General features: G+C 47.5%; 1 protein-coding gene across 1 annotated transcript in view; it reads left to right on the top strand.

The window, feature by feature from the left end:
- Nucleotides 1–15686, top strand: part of CACNA2D2 (calcium voltage-gated channel auxiliary subunit alpha2delta 2) — a 750433-nt gene that overhangs the window by 610837 nt on the left and 123910 nt on the right. The window contains exon 9 of the mRNA XM_025204332.1: nt 15519–15569. Within this exon, the coding sequence (XP_025060117.1) occupies nt 15519–15569 (51 nt within the window). The remainder of the gene's footprint in view (nt 1–15518; nt 15570–15686) is intronic.

Raw genomic sequence — 15686 nt, 5'->3', positions numbered from 1 at the left:
ACGCTCTTCTCTCCCACTGCTTCCCTAATCACATTTAGGGCATTACATCTTCAAAGCTTTCTGCAAATATTGTGTAAACCTCGCCACCTCCCTGGGGATGGGATGCTTTGTTCTCAGGAAGAGGCAGAGTGTGCAGCTGGAGCACAAGGCACCAGAGAGCTGGGGGACAACCCTGGGCTTTGCCCTTAGCCCTCTATGTAAGACTGCATAAGTCCCTCCCATGCTGTACCCCCAACTCCCTTCCAAGCTCCTGTGAGTTCAGGTTGTGAACTCTTCCAGTAGGGAAGTGACTCCCAAGGTCATGTGGTGAATCAGTGGGAGAGAGGAGAGTAGGCCCTAGACATATTGGTTGTCAGCCACAAGATCCTGCCCCTTAGGCCCATGTCCAGTATACAGGTCCTCCCTCACCCTGTGCCTTACGGGGAGGAAGGTTGGAGCGGGCAGTGCTCAGACAAGAGGTGAGAGATTAGAGCAGACCCCATTACTGGGAGAAAAGCTTTCCTTCGCCTTCAAGGGACTGGTCTGTCCCACAGCTGCTGGTGCAGGAGAGAGCTCAGCATCACACCCAAAGAAAATATAATCACTTCCAATTAGAGAACATTAGTAACTCGGATTAGTAATCAAAGAGTGTCCATTTACAAGTAATTCCCAGAAATGTTGAGTAATTGATAGTAATTAAATACTAATTAATTGATGTCAGGCCCAATCCCATTCAAGTCAGTGATAAAGCTTCCTTTGACTTCAACTAGGGCAATGTTGGACCCTTCTAAGCAGTGGGTGGTCTTGGTAGAAAAGGCTCCCTCAAGTCATGTCTGAAAAAGTACTAGGGACTAAACATCATAATTACAAGGATAGAGAATGGTTGGTGGAGCAGGCTGGGTCACACCATACTCAGTAAGGGGCTTTATGTGCTGGGTTTGTATAGGACCAAGCACAGAGGATCCCTGTACCTGGATGCAAGCTCCTATATGTTACAGTAATAATAGTAACAACAATAACTATAACAATACCTATACTTAGAGCACTACCATTTCCTAAGTGATTTCCCCATAATGCAGTGGATTGTGAGAGTAATTCCTAGGGACCTAATACCAGCCATCTTTTTTCTTTGTAGGAGTCATCAGAAATGATGCCAGTCTTATTTCTGGCAGTGCTCTGAAACCCTCTGCCCAAGTCACTGTCACCCTACATTTTGTGGCAGCCTTACCCTCTTTCAGGGCAGAGGTGGCCTGGCTTTCATTCAGCATCTGGCAGGGTGGAGTCCACAATCTCTAACCAGGCCTTTGGGACACCACTGTAATGCGTATTATAAATAAAAAAAATTCCAGTGCTGCATGCAAAGGCTAGGAGAGTCTAGCAGTGCTGAGTGCTGTACTGTGCTCCCCCAGAGGGGCAGGGTAGATCTGTGGGCCTGCACCTTCACCCCAGCTACAGTTACCACCTTTTCCAAATTGGAAAGCAGCACACATGTCTGCCTGTCCCTCACCCTCCACCTGTGGCACAGCTGGAGCACAGCCAAACAGAGCCTGTGGGGGACAAGGTCAGATGCAGGCTTCCCACTGCAGGCTCAGGGCTCCCCATCCTTCTGCCCTCCCCCAGGAACCTTGTGCCAGCCATGCCACCATGGCAAGGTGCCCCCTGGCCACCCATAAGCAGTAGAGGGCACAACTCTGCATCACTGCTGCTGCCACCACCACTGCCAGGTGCTCAGGGGGAGCTTCACTATGGTGGCATGACCAGCACAGTGCTCCTGGGCGGAAGGGCAGCAAGGTGGGGAGCTCCAAGCCTGCAACCTCCCCACCCATGCACAAATTGGGGGGGAGGGCATGCCCTCTTTCCCAGGAGTGTGTGCAACAGTAGGGAACTGCCCCTCCCCGCACCCCCTGGATGAGCCACCCATGGCGCCATCCCAGTCCCGGGCCAGGCCCAGTGGCCACACATTCCTGTCCTGGGCCCTGGGTCCCATGCACCATGCACCACCCTGGCTGGGCAGCACACCTAGGCCCAGCCGCCAGACCTGACCAACTCCCTCCCTCACCATGGGGGCTTCAATCTGCCCTCTCGCCCTGACTTATCTGCAGACAGCTGGGGGAGCTGCTCTCTACTGCTGTCTGGGGCAATGTTACTGGTTACATGCACGTGTGCGCATATGCACATGCACGTGCACTTGCACATAACACCCCCTAAGTCCTGCTCTTCCCAGCCCCAAACAGCCCCTGGAGGGAAACCCACCATTTCCCATGTTTTTCTATGGCAAATGGAAAACCCAGATTCACTGCATGATACTAGAAATTTGGAACAAATACTGTCCCAGAGATGAACGGGACTTCATCTTTAAATTTTGGGACTGTCCCACCTAATTAGGGATAGGTTGTCATCATAACCCCAACACAGGCTAACATAGTACTTCACTCTATGGAACAGGGATGGGGAGCGCCCTCTTGTGGTGGGGCAGCCCAGGGAGTTCCACCAGGGCAGTGGTTCTCAACAGGGATGGTTGGGTGCTGCAAGCTCCTTTTGAGGATGCCACAGCATGGGGGGACATAAGTACTTGCCTTTTCCTAACTAGGCCCTGTGTAAGGAGGTAAATGTGGTCTACATTGGAAAAGGTCACACTGGTCTCTTCCGGCCCCTCTGTGAAGACCTAAGTGCTCACTCTTCCTCGCTTCCCTCTGTGTAAGGAGCTAAGCATAGACTGGTCCATGTCTAGCTCCAGTGCAAGCAGATGAGCTTATGATCACCCCAGCCCAGGGGTGGGCAAAATGTGGCCTGCTGACTGGATGCGGCCCGCCGGGCCATTCTATCCAGCCTGCGGGGCCCCTAAAAAATTTAGAAAATTTATATTTATCTACCCCTGGCTACCTGTCATGTGGCCCTCGATGGCTTGCCAAAACTCAGTAAGCGGCCCTCTGCTTGAAATAATTGCCTGCCCCTGCCCCAGCCCCTGTGCTCTTCAAGAAGCTAAGAGCTTGTTCCACTCCTTCACTTTCCTGCCAAGAGTTAAATGCTACAATAAATAAGTAGTTATTGAATTGGAGTGCTGCTCAGTTCCCAGGAGTTATAGGGGGCTGCGTGGAGCCTACAAAGGTTGAGAACCACTGCACTATGGACTCCCTTTGTTTGGGCCCTGCTGCATGCACACAGCACTGCAGACAGAGTTTTCAGCAGCCACAAGTAGGTCCCTGTGACCCTTTTCAAAAAGCCCGAGCCTGAATTGATTTAATTTTTGCAGGTTTCTCTAACTTGCAGAGATTAAACAAATTTGCAAGTGAACAGACATCCACATTTCATTCCTGAAATGCAGGCATATGCCTGCAGTGGCTTACACTAGAAACTCGGGGGTGCTAGAGCAGCCCTCCCTTCCCTTCCACATGGAAGCTGAGCTGAGTGGGGGGTATGGCCAAGCCCCTGCAGGCCTGACTATAACTGAGGAAGGATTTAAATCCCCACTGTGGCCTGCAGGGTTCAGAGGGTGGGGGAAGCGGGAGCCTGGACAGACAGGGGCATGGCCAGACTCTCGTGGTGGGGGAGGAGGAAGAGAGGGACAGCCCTGTCTGCTGCAGCAGCTCCCTAACAGCCGGGAGCAATCTGGGCACATAGCTCCACTGCCTGGCCCCAGAGAATGAACCTTCCCCCTCCTCCTCCCTCTCCCCCGCCACTGTGGGGTGGGGAGTGGGGCTCTGTGCAGTGCTGGAGTGGGACTCTTCCCCCTCCTCCTCCCCCACCACTGCCACAGAGTTGGGAGGGAGCTCCATGCTGTGCTGCCCAGCCCCAGAGGGGGACTCTTCCACCTCCTTCTCCTCCTCCCAGCTCTGTGCCACACTGCCCAGCCCCAGAGGTTCCCCTCCTCCTCCTCCATCTCTCCCGCCTAGCAGCTCAGATAGGGAAGCTGAGCCCTTTCAGTGAGCACAGCTGGGCCCAGCATGAATGGAAGGCAGCTGGTCAGGTAGCAGGCTACCCGGGCCAGCTTGGAGGCACTGTGGGGGCTTATGTGTCTGCAGCCAGCCTCCATGGTGGGTGGTTTCTGGGCTTCAGGCCTGCCGGTGCCTCTGAGCTGGCCCAGGTAAGCCACTGCCTGGCCAGCCACTGCCCATGTGCGCCAGGCCAGGCTGCACTCACTGACAGGGCTCAGCTTCCCTGTCTGAGCTGCACCTGCTGGGGGTGGCCCTGCCCCTGCAGCCCAGCTTGAGCACATGTGGCTGCCTCGGCCGGGGCTGCAGGGGTGGGGCTCTCCTCAGTGGCTGCAGCTCAGTGACAGCTTCCCCCTGTGCCCAGGCTGGGCAGCGCTGCACAGAGCCCCACTCCTCACCCTGCAGGAGGTGGGGAGGAGGAGGGGGATGAGTCCCCCTCCAGCACTGCACAGAGCCCCCCTCCTCACCCTGCAGCAGGGTCCCTATCCACTTTGGTCATTTGCCAGGGGGAACCAAGTTCATACCTCCTTGCAGACATGTGAGAAAAAATCCTGTCCCTGCCCTTATATCATAGCATCCGAGCTAGGCTAGAAACAGATATTACACATAAACCAGTTTAAGTGATCAAAAATTGGTTTAAATCTGTAACAGAACAGACGTTAGGTACACATAAACCAGTTTGAAAATGGCTGAAAACAGTTTGAGATAAACCTGCTTTTATCAGGTAGTAGTATCAAACTTAACTGATTTAGGTCAAACCGGTATACAATGTCTGTCCCAGACCCCTTTCTGGTTTAAGTTAAATCAGAGTCCTCCAGCATCCTGGCATGCTCTCTGGGCTGGGTGGGGTCTATGCTCCAGAGAGCTGGGCTGGCTCTTCCCCTCTGCTCCCTGGCTGCAGCTCTAGCAGAGACTGCGGGTACAGCAGGGTCTGCCTAGCTTCTTCTTGTTTCCCCCTCCCCCTCACCACTCCCTGCTGAAGCAGGGATTCCCTCCTCTCCTCTTCCTTACACAGACACCTCTCAGCATTATCTAGCATACCACATGGTGGATATGGTGCTGTGGGAGACAGGACTAAGGCAGACAGGACAGTGTTGGCTTTTGGGTTTTTGTAGCTAATCAATAAGTAGCTGGTAACATCACTCCCTTCCTTGGAAAAAGTTGTTTAAGGAGAGTTTGAACTAATGAGAGAAGCTTTTGTTTTCATAATGGGCTGATAAACACTGTGTTATCAATTCCTTACTGGGCTGCTGGGGAGGAGGGGGGAACCCCTCCCTAATCAGAGCATCCAGCTGAGGACTGGCCATGCCTCCCCCCCAGCTCAGCAGTGTGGAAGGGAAGGGAGGGCTGCTCTAGCACTTCCCGACTTCTAGCCTGAACCACTGCAGCCATGTGCCTGAATTTCTGGAATGAAAAGGGAATGTCTATCCACCTCCAAATCGGTTCAAGCTTTGCAGGTTACACTAAGCTACTCTCATTAGAGGAGAGAGTGGCAAGGGAGGTTTTAGCATGAAGAGAGGCACCAAAAAGAAATCAGGTTCCACCTAACAACAACCTTAATGTGTGTGAATGGATATTAAGATGTGTTTAGGAAAGAAGAGGCAGGTGCACACAGTTGTTCTGATTGTCAAGGGTTCTGCACCCACAACTCTCATTGGCTTATTGGTAATTGGGTACCACATCACCTGAGAAAACTAAGGTAAAAGTACACCTTTGCAGCAATCTGTCTGCAACCATGTACAACAGAATTGTGTGCTTGTGTGTCTGTACCTGTAGTTGTGGGTCTGTGTGTCTGCAATGCTTGAAGTTTCCTAGACTGGAATATGTATTTGAGCATCTGTAAACGCACTTTTGTATTGTAAGTGGCATGAGCTGTGTGATTATGAAAACTGCAGAGAGCACTGAGTGTGTCTGTATGTGGATTTCCATATTGGTGGTATGTGTTGTATGCAAATTATTGAGATGCATGTGTATATGACCTTGTGTGTACTGTGTATCTGAATGCATATTTCTGCAGTATTAAGAAGATGCTGATATGAATGTATGTGCTGGGTGCCTGTACAGGCATTTCTAAATTTTTAGTGGGTATGTGTGTGTGATCATGTGCATGCATTTCTACATTACTGGGTGTGTGTGTGCATGAGCACATGCACACATTCGTGCTATATGTCTGCATGTATAACTGTGCATTGTAGGGGTGTCAGGAGGAGCATGATAGTGCCTGTGTGTGAGTTGTGTGTTGTGTAGACTGAAAGGTTCTCTGTGAATCTCTTCAGGTGCCTTCTAGTGCAGCTGACCATTTTGCTGAAATTATTCAGTCATGGCTAACTTCACTGGGCAGGCTAGAATGCTATCACACATCACCAAGTCCATCAGCCAGTTTCCAGAGGGCAGGTTCTGTCATGCAAAGATGGGGAAGCTGTGGAGAAAGAGGTGGGCTGTGATTATGGGTGAATGGTGGAGTAACAAATACATCAAAACCTGTTCTCTGCCTGCCAGGTATTTGTTTATGCTGTGGAACAAAGAGGAGAAATGTGTCCCCTAAGGATGAGGTGCCCGATTGTCCCCCCAGCTCCAGGTGCACTTTCACCCTTACCATAGGGTGAGGGTCTGCCGGGGAAGCTGTCATACAACTGAGCAAAAGCAAAGGCAGCAGAACAGACAAGATGTGTGTGGAAAACCAAGTTCCCTTTAAATGAGACTCAGCGGAGTCCCATTCCCACTTCACCTCTGTGGGGTCTAAATGCACCTTAGCCAGGCAAACAGAGCCACCACCCTGCAGCACCTGGTACCACAGGCTGTGGTTCTTGTGCTATTTAGCTTTGCTTCCACCAGTTCTGCTAATGCCCTTGGTGGTTTCATCAGTTTAAACAGGGACTATAGGATTCTTAACCCTCTATCTGAAGTAGCTTTTGTGCCTCCTTTCTTCCTATGCGTTTACTGCTTGTTTGTTTGCCTCCCCCCCCCTCCGCAGCACTGCCCCTACCCCTTTCTCTCTCCCTTCCTTGTCTTTTGTATTCTGATTTTTCTCTCCTTCCTGTACAGTGTTTTGTGCACATTCTTTCACAGCAGCTGATAAAGTGAGCTGCAACTCCCAAAAGCTTGTTCTATATAAATATATATCTACTTTCTTTAGTCTGTAAGGTGCAGATTTACTCTGCCTTCTTCAAAGGTCAACCAGGGTCTACTACAAGCTCCAAGTGCCATTTCATTTGTTTCCTTTCTACCATTTCATGTGACAGCCTATCCCATGCTTGTTAGTGATGGGCATCTGGCAAACAGGGAGTCAAAGCCCTTTCCCTGCAGAAATGACAAGGTGGTAAAGGGGGCACTCTCCAATGTCTGTGGACCATCAGGCCAAGAAGAATTGCTGATTAGGAGGTGCTGGGAACAGGGCTAGTGAGAGTTTTGAGCAACAAGTGATGGTTCTCTAAGGAAAGAGAAACAGGGCCAGAAGTGTACAAGCACAGCCAAAGTCAGGTTATTAGATGGGTTTTTGATTGCAGCCGTGTTGGTCTAAGGACACAGACAGCCAAGGTTCTTTGGGTAGATGTGATATCTTTTATTAGACCAACTGAGTAGTTGGGAAAAAAGTTATTTGCAAGCTTTTGGGTGCAGTCACCCTTCTTTAGGCTTAAGAAGTCTCTGCTGTTCTGAGACTCCAAGGAATGAAAGAAGCTAAAAGTGTGACAGGATGTCAGTGAGAATGTAAATAGATAAAAATTAGGAAAACGAAAGGTAGAGCAGGGAGGGGAGGGGAAAAACAAGGCAGGGAAAAGGCCAAAGGTAAGTAAAGGAGACTTTACAGTAGTAGTTTTCCAAGGTAGAAAAGAGGCTGTCTGTGAAAAAGTAAGTAGCTGGAAATTAGGAAGACAAAGGGTAGAAAAGGAGGGACAGGGCTGGAAGGGGGTGCAGGAAGAAAAGGGTACAAGGTCAGGTCTGGCACATACCTGGTGAATCAGATGTCAGGCAGGTTGTAATGTGTCATAAATCCAATGTCTATATTGAGGCCATGATTTTTTGTATCCAGTAGATTTATGAAGTGAAGTTCATAGGCTCGTCTATGGAAGGTGTTTTGTAAGTTCCTTTTGAGAATTAGAACTGAGAGATCGGAGTGTCCTGTGAGAAGTGTGCACCTGCAGGTAGTTCAGTATTCTTGTCTTTGATAGTTTTTTGGTGTGCTTTCATTCTGGTGCACAGTTGTTTGGTTTCTCCTACATATTTTCCATCAGGGCGTTTCATGCACTGGATGAGATATATAACATTCCTGAAGGCGCAGGTGTAAGATCCAGGAATGGTGGTGGTTCTGTTGTGGGGTGTAGTTATTGTGGGGGTGGTGGAGATAGGGCTGTGCGAAACAGCACTGTTTCATTTTGACTTCCATTTCACCATTTTGATGGAACAGTGTTTTGTTTTGAATTTTGTTTCGAAAGCACTGTTTTGTTGTTTCGTCAAAACTGGTTCATTGTTTCAGCGCTGTTTCAACATTTTGCCCATAGGCTATAATGGGGAAGCACAAAACTGCCTATAACATTATCATTTTTTGACAGATTTGAATGAAAACAGCAGGGATGGTAGCCCCTTCTAAGGGCATGAAGCCTGGAAGTTTCAAGGAGATAGATGCAGGGGTTTCTGGGAAACTGCACCTCAGAGTCTTGAAAGCAAAACTCGTGTCACTTGTAAGTGTGAAGGCACAGAGGGATGAAAACAGCAGGCTGGTAGCCCCTGCTGAGGCCACAAAGCCTGCCAAATTTCAAGGAGATAGGTGCAGGGGCTTCTGGGAAACTGCACTTCAAGCTGCTGACAAGCAAAACTTGTGACGTGTGACTCTGTGTGTGTGTGTGTGTGTGTGTGTGTGTGTGTGTGTGTTAAGGCGCACCCTCACGGGTGCTGGGACCTCTACATGACACGGTAGTGTGTCCCAATGAGGTCTCCTCCTCCCCTACAGCTTCAGTCTGGTCCACCACTTTAAATGACAACAGGTAATAACTTAGTAAGCAGCACAGTAGCACCAGCAGCATCTCAGGCAGCCAAACTGTCACAGTCAGTATCAGAGTAGTCCTTCCCCTCTCTTCCCCCTCCCTCTCTATACTTTCCATTTCCCTGCAGGCAAGCCCAGCTTCAGCTTCAAAACTAAAAATGTTTTGAAACTTTTGAAATGTTTTGACTGCCTTCATTTCATTTTGATGCTGTTTCAAAGCCCTTTGTTTTGTTTCAATTTTGCTGTTTCGAGCTCTAAACGAGTCAAAACAGCCGGCGAAATTTTGCACAGCCCTAGTAAGCAGGTTTTGCATCTATTGTCCTGGCATAGTCTGGATGCATTAGGTGTGGTTTGGGTCATAGGGAGTTTGCTTCTGGTGATGACATTAGCAATGTTCAGTGCTTGTTTAAAGGCTATTGGTGGTTCTGGAAAGATCTCTTTAAGAATTGGGTCTTCTTCTAGTGTGGGTTGTAATTGTTTGAGGATTTTCCATGTAGGTTTCAGGGAAGGGTGATATGTCATAAAACTCATGGTGTGTGATTTGTGGGGATTTTCTTTTTGTACTGCAGCAAATCTTCACATGGTATCCGAGTGGCTCTTTCAAAAATACAATCTCTCTCTCTGGAGGAGTGTCCTTGTTTGGTGAAGGCCCTTTAGAGATTTGTGAGGTGGCGATCGTGGGCATTCTCCTTGGTGCAAATTCAGTGGTATCAGGGAGCATGGCTGTAAATTATAGCTTTCTTGGTGTGTTAAGGGTGATTGCTGGTTCTGTGTAGATATATATGTTGGTTTGTGGGTTTCTTGTATAAGGTGGTTTATATTTTACCATTTTGAATATTGATCATGGTGTCCAAAAAGGAAATGCTGGTGTTAGAGTATTCAAGAGATAGTCTGATGGAGGGGTGATGATTGTGGAATTTTTGGTGGGAATCAATCAGAGACTTCAGGGTTTCAGTTCAAATGATGAAGATGTCATCTATGTATCTCAGGTATAATGTGGGCTTGATGGTGCAGTTCTTGAGGAATTCTTCCAGGCGGGCCATAAAAAGGTTGGCATATTGTGGGGCCATTTTGGTGCCCATAGCTGTGCCCATGTTCTGGAGGAAGTGTTGGTTATTGCAACTAAAGATGTGTGTGAGAATGAACTATATGAGTTCAGTGATATCCTGAGGTCTGTACTCTGAGTTGTAATCTCACTCCTGTAGATATATGAGGCAGGCTTGAATGACATCCTGGTGTGGGATAATGGTGTATAAGCTAATGACATCCATGGTGGCTAGGAGGGTATTGGCTGGGAAGGTGGTTTATGTTATTGAGTTTTGGAGGAAGTCTGTTATGTCTTGAAATAAAACTTGGTCTTTGGGTGATGCGAGGTTTTAGGATGGATTCAGTGAAACCTGGTATTTCTTCTGTTAGAGTTCCATGGTTGGAAATGATAGGTCTGCCGGGGTTCTCTTGTTTGTGGATTTTAGGGAGCATATAAAAAGTCCCTAGATTGGGTAGTGGAGGGATCAGGGTCTGAAGTTTTTCTTGTAGTTCAGATAGAAATGATATGATGGTGATTTTGAGTTTTGAGATGAAAAGGGGAGTTGGATCTTCCTCTAGATTTTTATAGTAGGTAGTGTCAGAGAGTTGTCTGTTGGCTTCTTTTATGTAGTCTTCACAGTTAAGGATAACTATAGCTCCTCCTTTATCTGCTGGTTTTATTACTATTTGGTGGTTAGATATTAGAGATATTATTGCTCTCCTTTCTGAGAGGAAGAGGTTGTAGTGGTATTTGTTGCTGAGTATTTAATTGTTCATTTTTTCTCTGAAGCAGTCAATATAGCGATCAAGGTTTGAATTTCGTCAACTGTAAGGTGTCCTATCTGAGGATTTTTTGGATTTTTTTGGCGTCAGTTTTTTCAGCAATGTTGTTACCGGATGAATTTGGGTTGAAAGTGGATTCCTTTTGGTTGTAGAAATATATTCAGATGCAGGCGTCAAAAAAAAAAATCTAGCTCTCCGCATTGTACCATCTTATTCAGGTGTTTTTTTCTGGACAAAAATTAAGGCCTTTGGAGTGGATAGATTTTTCAGCTTCGGTAAGTGTGTGTGTGGAGAAATTGATTATATTAGAGGATTGATTGGTTACTAGTGTTTCATCAAGTATGATGCTGAAATATTGTATGGTATTGGTGTTGATCTTGTGAAGGTTGTTTTGTGGTTGGGAAAGTTGTTCCTATACTAAATGGTTCCATTTCTTCTTTTTGTGTTAGATGGATAGTGTAATAAATCTTTAGCCTTTTTTGTATACATTGTATAATGTTTGGGAAGATATTCAGATTCATCTCTCGTAGGTTCTTGTAGCATGTGTTGATTTCTGTTTTGAGGTGATTTCTTTTGGAGTAGAGTATGTGAAGGAGATGATTTCTAAGTTTTTTCTGACATTCTCCTGCAGAAACATATTTAGAGATGTGGTCAGGTTATTAGTTGTGATTCTGTGCTTCCCCCTTCAGTCTCCAGGCTGTAGGATGGCACTTGGGAAAAAAGGCAGTATATATGTGAGGTAGAGGGGCAGGGTTGCCAGCTATCAGCATATTTACTGACTATCAGTAAAAAATCAGGCTAAAAATGGCTGTCAGTAAAGTCTGTAAAAAAGCTTTAGCCATCAGTAAAAGCACGAAGCAACCACAGCTTGATTGAAACTCCAACAGACAGCACAGCAGTGCCACTTGGTGTCTGAGTGGGAGTGCAGCAGCCTGCAGGGAAAGCTTGGTACGAGATTCTATTTTTTAACCCAGAACTTTTTACAAAGATCCTTTGCCCACATAATGCAAGCTGATTATTAGCATTCTGAAGGCCTCCATGAAAAACAGACCTCCCTGCACTAGGTGCTGTATACACCACAAGGAAGAAAGAGTCCCTGCTCAGCAGGTGTAAGGCTAGAGAGTGGGCTGAGGAGGGCAGCATGATGCAGGGTACAATTAGGGCATCAGGGGCACGTGGTGGGGAGAGGAGAAACAGTATAAAACCATCACTGCTGTGAAGCAGGGTTACCAACCCAAGAACATTTTTTCCTGCAAACTCCTTATTGACAACCAAACTACTTCACTTTTTTACTATGATTGATGTTAAATTACATTTGAACCCAGCCCTTTTAACTGGGGCCTAGTTGCAGGGTGGGGTCTGGCAGAAGAATTCCATTTATAATATGTAAAGCATATATCAGCAAAACCAAGTATCAGTAAAAGTTTGGCTGTGAGTAAAAAGTTTGCAGATTGTCAGTAAAAAGAATTCTTGGGTTGGCAACACTGTGGAAGAGGTAGCAGACAGGTAACTGGACTGGGTCTCCAGAGACTGGAGTTCTGCTCCCAGTTCTGTCCATGACACTTCTCTCTCACACTTTGTCTCTTGTCATTTTTTAATTTTGGGGCAGGGACCCTTTTTTCCTCAGGTTGTATACAGCACAAAGTGCAGGGAGCCATGGTTTTTATTGAGGTCTTCAGAATGCAAATAATCAGCTTGTCTTATTTGGGACAAGGATCCTTGTAAATAGAGCTGGGTAAAAAGAACCAAACCTCATGCTAAACTTTCCCCCAGAAATTATCCATTTTTTCCTGGCCCATGTGACAAGTGTAGCTTGGCATTCCAGCTCCTGGGCTGCCAGGTGGCTTTCTGTCAGGAGAAGAGGTTGAAAACAGACCAGTTCAGAGCAGAAAATTACAAAGCTCCATTTTCTCTCTCTCTCTCTCTCTCACACGCGTGCGCGCACACACACACACACGGCTCATTTTAACCATTCAAAACCAAATGCAAAGATCCATCTTATTATTTATTATGAACATGATCTACAGTGATGCTAGAGGCCCTGAACCAAGCCTCATTAGAAGACAGCCCCCTGCTCAAAGAGCTTACAGCCTGAGGATACTTCTACAATGAAGTCAAAAGTGTGACTATAGCTGGTGTAGCCAGACCTGAGCAAGCTTTCAACGAGCCCACCCAGATATCATTAACAATGTGGCCACGGCAGCACAGGCTGGCTGTCCATGTGTTTACCCAGGGCCTTGAGTCCTATGCTGCCATGGCTACCTATCCTGGGAGCAGAGCTGCCTATTTTAAAGCTAATCCAGGTTTGTCTCCACAACCTATGCTTGCATTGTAGACCAGTGGGCAGATATAGCCTTAGTGGCAAGGTACAGCAGAGAGGGGAGCCCAAGGAAACAATAAGAAGACATTGCTGGGCAGTGCCAAGCCAGACCCCAGCAAAGGGGAGAGCCTGTGAGGCTGAATGAGGACTGCAAGTTATCCTTTGGGAGTTTAGCTTTGCAGTAGGATTTCTGTGTGTACCAAAAATGGGTCTATGCAGCATGTAAGACCATTGTACCCTTGTGGCAGAAGAGAATTCTGCTTACACAGCACCTGCTGTTCCTGCCAGGTAGGGTGCATGCCCAGAGAGGGCAATAGTGGGTTTCTTCACTGTTTCTAGAGGGAGGCTTTAGGTATTGTTTTGCCTCCCAATAGCTAAAATATGTAATCAGGTCTGGCCTTTGAAACCACCAGCAGAGGGGACATAGGATCTTAATATGTATGTGTGTGTCAATACAATTGCCACTTAGAAAAAGGGAGACTGGGATGATGAAGGATTTTAGCATTTAGAGCTCATTAAGCTGATACAATGCTGAGCGGCAGGTCACTATCAATTTGCAACACTGTTCTGCATCCTCACCTTGGCTTTCCAAGTAAGCCAACAGTGTCCCTCCCTTTACTTCAGCCTTCCAGCTCTGCCTGGGCAGCAGGGTTATTGCAGTTGAGCTCTAGCCACTGCATTCCATGTTGGCATCAGAAAGCTCTTTCCTGTTCAGTCGGCTTCCCTTTGGCTCCCAGCTTCCATCACAGCATCTCTTCTGCCTCTGTGGGGCACACCATCTTCCAGGAAGGACGAAGATCCTTCACCTTTGCATGATCTCTCCCATCCTTGCAATGACAATGACAGCTACTCCATACCGTGCAGGGACCTGGCTTTAAAATATCTGGTTCTTAAAAAACATGGGATCCAGCTGATGAGCCAAAAGGGGTTCTCTGGGGGTGCACTGCACACAGTAGGAGAGCCAAAGAACTCAAGTTGTGAAGCTAGCTATCTGCCAGGCTTTATTGTAAAGTGGATAGAAAGCTGGCTGGATCATCAGGCACAGTGGGTAGTGATCAGTGGCTCAAGGTCTAGTTGGCAGCCAGTATCAAGTGGAGTGCCTCAGGGGTCAGTTCTGGGACTGGTTTTATTCAATATCTTCATTAACGATCTGGAAGCTGGGGTGGAGTGCACTCTCAGCAAGTTTGTGGATGACATCAAGCTGGGAGCAGTAGTAGATATGCTGGAGGGTAGAGCTAGGATTCAGAATGACATAGACAAATTGGAGGATTGGGCCAAAAGAAATCTCATGAGGTTCAGCAAAATGTACAGAGTCCTGTGCTTAGGATGGAAGAATCCCATGTACCGTTACAGGCTGGGGACCAACTGGCTAAGTAGCAGCTCTGCAGAAAAGGACCTGGGGGCTACAGCGGACAATAAGTTAGATATGAGTTAACAGTGTACCCCTGTTGCCAAGAAGGCTAACAGCATACTGGGCTGCATTAGTAGGAGCATTGCCAGCAGATCAAGGGAAGTGATTATTCCGCTTTGTTCTGCACTGGTGAGGCCACATCTGGAGCGCTGTGCTCCGTTTTGGGTCCCCCACTACAGAAAGGATGTGGACAAGTTGGAGAGTGTCCAGCAGAGGGCAGTGAAAATGGTGAGGGGGCTGGGGCACATGACTTATGAGGAGAGACTGAGGGAACTGGGCCCATTTGGTCTTCAGAAGAGAAGACTGAGGGGGGCATTTTCCAAAGAGGATGGAGCTAGACTGTTCTCAGTGGTGACAGATGACAGAACAAAGAGCAATGGTCTCAAGTTGCAGGAAGGAAAGTTTAGGTTGGCTATTAAGAAAAACTTTCTCACTAGGAGGGTAGGGAAGAACTGGAACATGTTATTGAGAGGAATGGTGGAATCTCCATCCTTGGAGGTTTTTAAGGCCCAGCTCGACAAAGCTTTGGTTGGAATGATGTAGTTGGAGATGGTCCTGCTTTGAGCAGGGGGTTGGACTAGATGACCTCCTGAGTCCCTTCCAACCCTAATGTTCTATGATTCCATGATTGTGCCCTCTCAGAATACAGAAAAGACAAACTTCTTGCAAAGGGTTCTGGGTACTATAATCCAGCAGGCTGTCTCTTGTACTAAGGACTGTTATTAGACCCATGTGTGTTAATTGCTTCATGAGACTCAGAACTTCCTGTGGTATTTAGTTGTCTCCAGTTATCAGAGTAATCTGATTACCAACACTTGAGCAGATTTGTTAATTGCCTGCAAACACCTGAGCCCTGTCTAGAGCAGGGCAGCAATATGTGTGTATATATGCATGTGTGAGAATGAGTGTGTATGTTCACACACATGCATACACACTGAGTCATCTCACCAGCCACTGCTGTAATTTTCCCATCCCAGCTTCATCACCACCAGCTGCCCCAGTACTTCAGTGGAATGACTTTGCTGTCTCTAGGCAGGTCTCCGACTTTGCAGCATGCCTGATGCTCTCTCTCTTCTCTTGTTGCAGGTACATCCAAGGGGCTTCCTCTCCAAAGGACATGGTGATCATTGTGGATGTGTAAGTGTTGTTAGGGAGAAACCTGTAGGAAACACTGCCTCAACTCCATCTTCATTTTAGGGCAAGGGGTATTTGATGAAATTCTGACATGAAGAAACTGCAAGTGGGTGTAGCCAT

This window comes from Alligator sinensis, unplaced genomic scaffold (genome assembly GCF_000455745.1).
Source record: "Alligator sinensis unplaced genomic scaffold, ASM45574v1 scaffold858_1, whole genome shotgun sequence".
Taxonomy (NCBI): Eukaryota; Metazoa; Chordata; order Crocodylia; family Alligatoridae; genus Alligator; species Alligator sinensis.
This window is presented reverse-complemented; position numbering and strand designations above follow the sequence as displayed.